Genomic DNA, 11,209 nt, shown 5'->3' on the forward strand with positions numbered 1-11,209 from the left:
ATAGATAGGTAAACTGAGGCACAGAGGAGCTAATATAACCTTTTAGCCAAGGGGGTTCAATCCTTCTGAGCCCCACAACTTCAGGGCTGCCCAACCAAGGTCAGAGGTGCCCTTTCTGATACTGTGGCACCAGCTCCAAGTCTGGACTGGCCTCTAGGACCTTTCTTGTACAGCTTCGTTCTTGTCCTAAGTCATCAAGATGTTTTATTCCTTTGCTGCTTAAACACTTGGCACTTCTGGACTCTGAGCCTTCCTTAAGAAAGGATGGCAGGAGGGGCAGTCCCTTTCTCCAGACAGGGAGGGCACTGGCATTGGTTGCAGACATAGCTGCTTGCCCATCTAACCCTGCTCTGTGTTGAGTGCAGAGACCCAAGGCGAGCCACCGAGTGGACGCAGATGTTTGGGAGGAGGTGGGGGGGAGCGTTGGCCTGTGCACTTGCCCCCACGAGGTTCTTCCAGGGAGATACACAGAGGGCCACAAGAGGGCCAGAGACTTGGACTGGGTCCTTCCTCTCCCAGCAGAAGCCAAATGACATAATCGGGGTGTGGTCATGGAGGCTGACTTCTCCCTGCTCCGGGGGAGGTAGGGGATGGACCAGGAGATACCAGGGGGATTCTAGCAACCTGAAGTTATGAACCACAGAATGCCCCTAAGTCAATCAAACCCCACACCCTGCACATCACAAGTGAAGAGACTGAGACCCTGAGAGGTGGAGGGACCTGCCAGGGCTAGTGGCATCTGACCCTGGCTTGGCATTCGGGTCAATACTGGCACCAGCATCCCCCTGGCAGCTGGGTCCCAAGGCTCCTGGGTCAATGCCTGACCCAGTATTCCCTGACAGCCAGGTCCCAGAAGCCTAGGACATAGGCACAGAAGTTCCCTGCATCACTAGGGATGGCCTCCTTCTCTTGAAGCCAGCCTCTCTGCCTTGGGCCCTTTCCCAGCCTTCACCCCAGTGGCCATGGCCCAGGACCTACCAAGTGATCAGGTGTGATGGCTACAGAGAAGACCTTAATGCCCAGGTGCTTGGCCTCATTCACGGCATCTTCCAGGCCTCCGCAGGGTTCCTTGTAACCTTCCAAGGGGTGGCCATCCGTCACCACGATGAGATACTTGTTTTCCTTGAGGTGGGACCCCCTGTGATGATGCAGAGACACATTCATGAGACCCCAGGGTTGGGAGAGCCCCTGGATGGATGAAAGGCCCAGTGACTTAGACCCAAAGTCCATGTGCGCTATGAGGTGGGTGCTGATCAACACCTTACCTGACTGGCCTGGGCTGCTGAATTCACAGTGTTCAAGGGATGTCAAGGGCAAAGATGCATCCACAGGGGCCCCCCACAGGCCCAAGCCAGGACCCACCACCAACTCTAGGGTTGTTGAAGCAGCTGGAGCTACCAGCTCAGGGAAACCTGCCTGCTGGGAAGGTTGCCCCAAAGCAACTCATGGAGCACCTTAACTGTGTCTCAGACAGTTGGGTGTCCACAGCACCCCATGCCCTGGCTGACCAGGTTGCTGCCCAGGCATCAAGCACTGCCCACATGCCCAAGCCCGTGGCCATGCGATGGAGAACAGAGGAACAGACCTACCCCTCATCTTTCCTTTGTCATCCCTGAAGGTAATCCTGGGCTCCCTTAGGGACACTAACCATGATGGCAGGGGTGTGGCAGTGGGAGGACATGGAAGTATTAGAAAGATGCCCAACATTTATCAATGAAGAAATGATCTGAGAAGATGTAAAGGGTCACTGAGGTCCCAGATGGCAGTAACAGCCTTAACTGAGCATCCAGTAAACCAGACAAGAGGCTCAACAATGTCTGAGTGTGCAGCCTTCTGTAATGCCTCATCACAAAAGGGAGGGGATGCAGGCTTCCAAAGGCTCTGCATGCTGGGCACAAGTTCTGGTAGGTCTGTGCAAGTTAGAGAGGCTTCAGCAGTGGGCTTGGACAGGGCTGTGCGACTGTCCCCCCAGAACTGGCCAGGTTAGCCCCCAGGGCTGACTCACAGGTCAGATACTGGGTCATATAGAGGGCTTTAACCTACGTCATGGCAAAGTGAACCCAAACAAACAAGATTACATGTTACTGAGACGTTAAAGTGTGTGTGTGTGTGTGCGTGCGTGCGTGTGCGTGTGTGTATAGAGGGGCATTTTTCTTTGTAAATCTAGGATCTAGCACAGCACTAAGTGCATAGTAAGCGTTTATTAAATGCTTTTTGATTGATTGGTTGTGCGTATACGGACTCACACTCTCTCTCACCCCTCTCTCCCCTCTCTCTGTCTCTGCCTGTCTCTGTCTCTCCCCATCTTTCCCTCTCCATCTCTAAAACTCTCCCCCTCTCCTCTTTATCTCTGTTTCTATTTCTATCTCTGTCTTTCCCTCTCTCTCTCTCTCTCTCTCTCTCTCTCTCTCTCATACATACACACACACACCTATCAAGCATGATAACAGCAATAATAATAGTAAGTCCTTAAAACCTTTTGATTAAAGATTCCTCAGTTATTGATTCACAATTTTTGAAATGGGTCTTGAAACACAGGGTAGTTATGCAATTATTGATTAATGGGGAAATCTGGAAAATGTCCCAATATTTTGCAATCCTTAAGGGTGACTCTATCTCAACTATTTAAGTCCTCCAAGTAGATGAGTTTATATCCTGCCTTGTTCTCCTCTCTTCATTCCCAGATCTTGTAATCAACACCATTCTTTCTACTCTATGACCTAGTTATAAAACATAGCAGTAGAAGAGAAGGGTTTGGTTGTCACTATTCCCTGGGAAAGAAAAAATTCCATTCACTACATGACTTTAATGGGACCTTGAAGATTTAGGAGAGCCTATTCATGCAGGGCAGAAGCACTCTCTAATTTCTCACTAGTTTTTGGAAATAATTCATTTGAAGAAAGGATGTTAAACAAGCAGCTGGGCTGTCTTGTTCACTAGGATTAAAATTGGTGAAAAAAAGAAATGGAAAAAATGAATAGTATCGTATTTTAAGGAGATCTACTCACCTAGGAAAACCCAGGAGTTTAAGGGGAGAAGTTCAGTGAGCAAGGATTAATCGAAGGAGAAATAGAAGGCATATTACTTTGGAAATATACTACAGAGTGATGGGACAGAAGGAGGTTTAGGAAATTTATTAACCTGCCATGGAAATGAAACATTTTAATAATAGGGAACTTTCATTAATTGAACCTCTGCTGGAGTCAACCTCCCCACTCCCCACATCAGAGCAGATGGTAAACTCTAAACTTATCTTAATGATAATTTCCTTTTTCACAATGTAGAGTAGATAAAAGGGGACCCATTATTTTGGACCTGATCCTGACCTATGAGGAGAAATTGGCTCCTAGAGCAGAAAAGATGTTAACATGGAGGGCAGTGGCTGTCACTCCCATTCAGAACTGATGATAGAGAAGTGGACCTGCCCCCTCAATGGAGGAAGCACAGATGCCAAAATTTAAAGGGTCTCTGGGCCTAAAGCTCTTTGGAGGCATTTGGACCTTGAGGGATGAGAAGTCCTCTGGAAAGATGGGAAGAAGTCATGGACAGGAACACTTCTGATGAGGAAGGAAGGGAGGGAGGTTGAGAGAGACCATTGTTGGGGCACTGGCCAATTTACATGAAAAAATACATTTATAGGAATCAAGGTTTGACTGGAAATACCAGCAACAGCCCAGTACCTTAAGAATCCTGTTGGGAGCATACAAGCCCATATTAAACTAAGATTAACACTGAATATTCAGGTTAAAAATGGCTGTTTAGGTCCATGGGGTGCTAGAAAGTCAAAGGCAAGAAAGGACCACTGCTCCAATGGATGTAACATTAACAGTGCACAGCAGAAAAAAGGTGGAGGAATTCCATTGTAAGCGCTATTAATCTATCTACCCAGGAAAATATATTTCACTTGGATGAGAGAAACAAAAAAAGGAGCTGAAAGCCAAGATCAGTCAGGTGATGGTAAGAAAGTCTCTGGCTTCCCTTTCCAAGTTCTTATCCCCTAGCCCAGACAACTGATCCATCACAGCAAGTCAATCAGCATTACAAACTCCTGCTTTGTGCCTGGCACTGGGCTAAGCCCTGGGGATACAGAGAAAGGCAAACATCTTAGAAAACTGAAGGCATTGAGTAGTTTTCAATTATTTCTGAAAAACCATAGGTTTTGGGAAATGAACTGAAGGAGTTAAGATGGCCAAATATTAACCCAATTTTCCAAAAAAGAAAAGGAATGAAGGGGTAGGAGGCTGGATGCCACAGGACAATTAAAGACAAAATTTTAGAGTGTACCACAAGTACTTTGAGGGCATTTAGAAGGGAAAGTGGTGATCATTAGGAGCCAACATGGATTCATCAATCAGTCAACCAACCAAAGAGCGTATTATCTATCAGTCACTGGTCTTGACACCGAGGATAAAAGAAATAGAATGGAACAGCCATTTTTAAGCAGTGAGCATTCTAAAAGAGCAGGTCAGGATAGACTTCCTACTGGTAAGCACCAGGCAAAGCCTAGAAGTGAAATGATTAAAGCATCTGATCAAATCTCTCCTACTCTTAGAGACATGGGCTTCATGAGCATGGTTAGGTAGACTTGGACCTGGCTAAATGACCAGACTCAAGGGTCTGATGTCAGCTCTGAAGAAGGTCTCTAGTGGAGTGCCTTAGGGATCTGTGCTTGGTCCTATGCTGCTTAGCACTTTGATCAGTGACTTCCCAAAAGGCCTAGAGGGCAATCTCCCCAAAACTTCAGATGATATGTAACTGGAAGGGGTAGTTAACACACTGAGCGACAGAATTAGGAAATCTTTTCATATGTAAAATGTAACACTGGTTCAAAGAATCAACTGTGTAAGTTCAGGATGGAGATGTGGCTGGATGGGAGCACATGTGAGAGGTCTGGGGGATTTCAGTGGATTGTAAGCAATGGTGACCAAGGAGGCTAATGTGACCTGGGACTCCAGTAATAGAACCAGAGCTTCCATGACTGTGGGTGTGACTTAGAGCTGGCAGACACCTCAGAGGGCATCTGTCTCCCATTTTACAGAGGAGGAAACTGAGGCCAAGAGAAGGGAAAGGAATGACCCAAGGTCCCACAGACAGTGAGGGGGAAAAACCAGGATGTATGCCCGAGTCTTCTGAGGTGAAATCTAGCAGTCTATCTATTCTGCTATGCTGTTTCCCTCCAACCCACAAAGGCATTTGAGAGCCAAACCTGCTCAATAACTGATTCAGGCTCAAGGGTGGATGCCCTCCCCTCCCCCACCACACCCATTGTTTACCATTATTGTCCAGGTGGCAGTGATTTCCATCCTCCCTTCAACTCCCCAACATTTTACAGTGATCTACAAGGTCAGGACAAAAGCTCAGCTCTTCCCAGTCCCTATCCATTCAGCTCCCCAGCCTCCTGGAGGAGACCCTTCTCCTTGGGAGTGGCTTTCAATCCAGGAGCCAGGTAAGGTTAGGCCAAAAGCCCCATCCAGACTCTGAGGAAAGGAAGGCTTCCCAAGGCCTGGGCTTTTGTTCCATGTGTGCTGGCAGCAAATCCAACCTAAAGCCACATTCCTGTGCCCTGTGACCTTTTTCAGGATGCCCAGAGCAAAGAGTGACAGAGGTATGATTGGAAGGGCTCTTTGCAATTTCCTCTTCCTTCACTTGGCCTCTGCCTTGCTGACTAGGCCAAGGCCTTTTGAACCATCTGGATGCCGAATAAGTGGCATTGGGAGCTCGATGCTCCAGTTGGGAGACATTAGCTGTTCATTCAAACAGCCATTTACACACAGTGAAACCCCGGCTTCCCTTTGAGATCTTTGGTGAGTAGACCCTAACTTTATCATGAACCAAAGAGGGTCGAAGATCCAAGTGTAGACCCTCCCTTCCTCCTAGCCCAGGGTGAAGCCCAAGGCAGCTCAGACCATGGACACCAAAGTCTCTGGGTCCCCTAGCTGCCTTTGAACCTGTCCCTAGACTGTATCTGTAGACTGTAGCTGTGAAGCTGTTGGCAGTCAGCAGATAGGGCTCCTCATCCCTTACCCAGACTCACCCAATGAGCAGCTCCTCGATCCCCTTCTTGATGGCACAGTCAGTGTGAGTGCCTTTGCCAATGTATTTCACACTGCTCACACTAGACTTCAGGCTATCCCGACCACTGGGCATGGAGGTCAGCCCTTGAATGACCTCCACAGCATCACTGTAATGGAGAGCTCCTGCGTTCCATACAAGATTGCGGTCACATCGATAGTACCTGGCAAACCAAGTGAATGCATAAGATCATGTCCCAGCTCAGTAGCTGTCCACCTTCTCCTCCTCCCCACCCTCCCCTCCTCCCCACGCTCCCCTCCTCCTCATCTTTCCCTCCTCTCCACCCTCACTGCCCATGCCCTCTCTTCTCTGTCAGGCTCTCTTATTCAAAGCTCAATTCAGACTTAGCTACTCAGGAGCTTGTGGTCATCCAGGCTCCAAGTCTGAGTGAATCAGCCTAGTGGAAAGAGGTCTTGGCCTCTTCACATATGTGACAGGGCATTGCGGCAGGAGGGATTTGAAGAACACACAAGAGGAGAGCATACCAGTCCTCCACCCAAACCTGGAAATCATTCCTCGGCACCTCCAGAAGAATAAATCCCACCTTTGAGCTCCAGGTTTGCCCAGCTAATTTTCTTCTCGATCTTCTCCAGAGGCCTGGCCCAATGTGGGGGGCAAGAAGAAAGGCCACCCACCCTGAGAGTCAGGCATGGTGGTCTGTGTCCCTGATTCGGGAGGGCCAGCCTAGGACTAGCTGGCTGCTGCTGCTCATTTCATCAGAAAGGAGGGGGAGGGGAGGGTCCTGCCCAGGAAACATCTGCCTCACCTCATCTCCTCATTGGAACCCCAGGCCCCTTTCATTGTGGTGGGGGAGGTACAAAGTCCTTCATTCCATAATGAGAGAGAAGGCCAAATTTGCAAGCCTAGTAACTTAAATTCACACTAAAGTGTAAATGACTGAAGTCAAATTCTTTCTGGAGAGCAGGTTTTGATAAGGAGGGAGAAGATGGTGGCAGCTTAGAGTGGTTGGGGTGGAGGTGAGAGGAACCATTACGGGGAGTGAGAATGAGCTCCCAAAAGGGAAGCAGGAGTCATCCAAAACAAATCCCCCATTGCATTTGGCTTTATGGTGAATGTCAAGGTCAGATTAGCTAGGAGAGTAAAGATGTGTTCATGGGGCTTTCCCTGATTTGGACTCAAACAGCTCCTTCTGTGTCTGCACATCTTTTGTAGTCCCTCTGACCAAACTGTGGACCTTGGCGGGAGAGGTAGGAGGGACCTCAGAGTCCATCTAGCCCACTTTAACAGAAGGGGAAACTGAGGCCCGGGGCTTTTAGTGACTTGCCCAAAGTCCCACAGACAGAATCAGTCAATGACAAGAGCATGTCTTCAGCACCCTGATATTCCAGGCACAGTGTTAGGCACTGAGAATCCAAAGGCAAAAGGAAAGCATCCCCTGTCCAAATCTTTTACATGCAGCACTCTGGCGTGTTCTCTACCTGGTGTCATAGTTACCAGGGAGTGAGTGTCATCCCCACATCTGAAGATATAAATTCCTGAGTCAGGAGTCTAAGTCTGAGTGAATGAAAAAATGAATGAATGAAGGATGCCCACCCCCAAGCATCTTAGACAGACTCATCGTGACCCCAGGAGAGATGCCTGCTTGGCTACTAAGCTTGGGCTGGGATCTGGCCCCACCCTCCACTCCACATCCCAGGCTTCCAGCCTGGGCATCGAATTCCTGGGACAGAGAAGCGTCCAATGCTAGAGACCAGACAGCAGGAGGACTGACAGTACCGGGGAGCCCAGTATTGCTAACGAAGGGGTGCCCTCTTCAGGACGCTCTGAGAACTGTACCCCTTCCCATGTTCTCAGAATCCATCCCTGGCGCAGGGACAGGAGCAGGCAGCCTGATATGCCCTCCCTGGCTCTCAGTCCCCCAGCTCCTTGGCCTCTACACAGCCCCTTCAGCTTTCTGTGACCTGGATGTGCCTCAAGGAGCCCTGTCAAGGTTCATGGAATTAGAGCCTAATCTCCTGCCTCAGGGACCAGATATTAAAGTGACTGGCCTGCTCCTCAGTCAGAGGGGCTAAGACAGACCCCAGAAGCTGCCCAAGATCCAGCTAATGGTACAGGAGTCTGCTCTCTACCCTGGCGCAAAGCCCTGATTACAGATCTGAGTCAGGCTTCACTCCTCCAACCCCTTCATTGAGGTCCAGAGGAGAAAGCAGACCCTCAGTCCTGCCTCCTGGCTCCCAGACCACTTCTTTCTCCCCAGTACCACACTGTTGTGTGCCCCCAGAAAAAAGAGGAAGAAACAAAAAGAAAATGGTCCAAGTGTGAATTTTACCTGTCTACCAAATTGTCAATAAACTGATTGGTGAAGGCCTTCACTTGATCCACGAGGCTCCCGTATGGCTTCAACCTCAAGGCCACACTCTCCGAGGTATCCAGAACAAAAAACAGGTCCACAGGACAGTCTGTTTCCAAAGGAGAGCAGGGTCAGGGGTCACAACTTTCCTACCTGCCCTCCTGACCCCCCTTTAAGGGATCTTAGATCAGCTGACAGAGGGAGAGGTCCCCAAGAGGAAAGAGGGAAGCCTCAGTCTGTAGCCTGTGCCCATGTGCCAGGCTCTGACCAGTCACTCTTTTCCAAATCTAAAGCTTCTACCCCAACTCTCAAAAGCCCAGGGGGAACTTCAAGACAGAAGAGGCAGCAGGTTCACTAAGATGCCCCGATGGAATGGACAAGGTGGGAAGGGGCCTGGGCTGTCCTAGAAGGTCATTTGTACCGGTGGAATGAGCTGCCTGACTGGGACTCTGGGGTCTGGGATGGGGAGTCTGCAGGGGAGACATGGCAAACAGGGGCATGAGGGAGCTGCCTCATCCCCCTGAACTTGTTGTGCTGCCTCGGGTCTTAGCCAGAGTGTCATCGTCTGCTCCGACCCTGGGCAAGAATCCAAAAGCTCCACTTCAGATGGCTGGGAGAGTCAGAGAGGAATCAGTTTCCATTGCCTGCTCTTTATTTCATCAGCGTAGCTAAAAGCTAGCTTACATAGAACACTTTACAAATATTGACAATCTCATCCTCGTTCTCCTGCCCTGCTATCTCTGCTAAGTCCTCTGGAAGGAGAGGAAAGAGGGCCACTTGTGTGAGTATCCAGGTGTTCCTTGGAGGCACAAGGGCAGCTTTGGCCACCTGGGCAAGGGTCATCCTCCAGAGGGCAGTGGGAGGGGGCTCTGCTTAATGCTGAGCACGGCTCTCCTACCTGGACCCCTGCAGGCCAGTGGGAGGATAGAGAGAGGGACCTACCTTGGAAGGCGATGGCTTTCTGGGAGATATCCTGAGCTGCTGCCCAGCTCCAGAGCAGATATCCCTGGAGAAACAGGGAGACGAGCCGGTTCCCACCACCGCCGTTATCGCTGCTGCCGCTCAGCCTCATTCTGCCGACCTGGAGCGGTAGCTCATCTAGGGTGAGCTGGGGGAGAGAAGGACTGAAAGGAGAAGGAGGAGGAGGGAGAAATGGCACACAAGCGACAGGACTGGACTCTGTCTTCTCTCAGGGTCACTGCTCCCTTTAACCCCCAGCACCCAGCTGAGAGCTGCCTTCCTGGCTCACTGCCCTCTGCCTGAGTTACAGTGGGAGGCAGTGGGCAGGAAGGGAGAGACAGAGAAGGAGGAGAGAGGGGGAGAAAGAAAGAGGGAGGGAGTTCAGAGGCTCCAGGCGGGCTCTGCAGCTTAGGGCTCTTTCCAAGGCTCAAGAGGGGAGGGCGCTGGCCATGTCAGTTGCTTTTCAACTTGAGGTCTGAGAATGAGTCACTGAGAGGCTCCCTCTGTCCCTCCCTTCCTCCCTCCCTCTCTCTCCATCCCTCCCTCCGTCACTCCCTCCTTCCCTCCCTCTCTCCCTTCCTACCCTCCTCTAGGGCTAGGGTCTTGCCGCTGCTAGAGCCACTCCCTTCCCCCCTCCCCCCAACACCAGCCTTCTCCATCACCTCTCTGGGATGGTGGGGCCAGCCACCGAGGCACAGGCCACGCCTTTCGAAGAAGCTGGGCTTGCTCGGGACTCCCAGCCATGCTTCTGCTTAGCAGGATACATTTGGACAGAGTTTGGCTAAGAAACCTTCCAGTCTGAGGGAGTATCTTCAGAAAGGTTTGGTTCCCGGTCCCCAAGTGAATGTTCAGAAATGTTAAGCCTGGATGGATCCTGACTTCTCTGGAGGCTGCCTGCAGTCTGTCTGCTTCTGTCTCCCTATCTCTGTCTCTCATGTCTCTCTGCTTTTGTCTCCATCTCTCCCTCTCTGTTTCTCTGCTTCTGTCTCTCTCTTTCTGTTTGTCCACTTTCTGTTTACTGCTATTTTTTCAATATTTTCCTGACTTTTGCATGGTCTGATTTCCAACAGTGATTTTCCATGGCTGGTAAGCCAGGCAAAGACCCAAACAAGAGGCTTTCTTTTTACTAGGTGAAAACAAGATACATTTAACCACTTCTGGCCTGCCCAGTTACCCCAGGTCTAGGTCTACTTCATACTCCAGATGCCTTTGCCAGGCTCTGTCTGTACCACAGAAGAGTCTAGGATGGGACTCAGAGGCCCTCTAGTCCAGGTCTTTGTTGGTCTTTGTTGGCAAGTGACTTGCACAAGGCCACCCAGAAGGTGAGGGACAGATAGAGAGAAATGGAACCCAGGCGTCCTGGTAGCCAGTTTCATGCTCTGCATCCACCTCCCTGGTCCCCAACATCTGACAGCAGCTTGGATGGTGAAGATATTCAGCCCAAAGAGGTCTTTCACTGCTAGGGCCTCTTCTTTTCCTTCTGTAGAGAGTGCCCACAGGGCTGTGTCAGGCAAGCTGTGCCCAGATGTGAGAGCTAGACATGAGCAATTGGAATTAATGTCCTGGGTGGAAGGGATCTCTCTGAAACATGAGGGACTGACACTGACCTGGGCCTCCATTTCCAGATAAGTAAGTACTGCCCACAGGGTAATTGGATTGATAGTGGTTTTTCATGTGTACAGGATACTGGGAGCTCCCTGCCTTCATGGAGTCTAGTGTCTAATAGGAAGCTAGTTTACAGAAAGAAAATTCAGGGACAAAACAATACATGAAGACATTCTGAATGCCTCAGAAATATAAGCAGAGTTCTCAGAATTATCTAGGATTGAATGCCAGCTCCAGGCCAGGGATTTAGGGTGTTTCGCA

At 50.0% G+C, this 11,209-nt stretch overlaps 1 protein-coding gene across 1 annotated transcript in view; it reads right to left on the bottom strand.

Moving 5' to 3' along the window:
• COL6A1 (collagen type VI alpha 1 chain) overlaps positions 1 to 9,808 on the bottom strand; it is a 42,849-nt gene extending 33,041 nt beyond the window's left edge. The window contains exons 1-4 of the mRNA XM_072640798.1: positions 9,326 to 9,808; positions 8,363 to 8,492; positions 6,035 to 6,235; positions 979 to 1,138 (exon numbers count right to left, since the gene is read on the bottom strand). Coding sequence (XP_072496899.1) covers positions 979 to 1,138; positions 6,035 to 6,235; positions 8,363 to 8,492; positions 9,326 to 9,455 — 621 coding nt within the window. The 5' untranslated portion in view covers positions 9,456 to 9,808. The remainder of the gene's footprint in view (positions 1 to 978; positions 1,139 to 6,034; positions 6,236 to 8,362; positions 8,493 to 9,325) is intronic.
• Between the last annotated feature and the right edge of the window lie 1,401 nt (positions 9,809 to 11,209).

The sequence above is a fragment of the Notamacropus eugenii genome, chromosome 2 (assembly GCF_028372415.1).
Source record: "Notamacropus eugenii isolate mMacEug1 chromosome 2, mMacEug1.pri_v2, whole genome shotgun sequence".
Classification (NCBI taxonomy): domain Eukaryota; kingdom Metazoa; phylum Chordata; class Mammalia; order Diprotodontia; family Macropodidae; genus Notamacropus; species Notamacropus eugenii.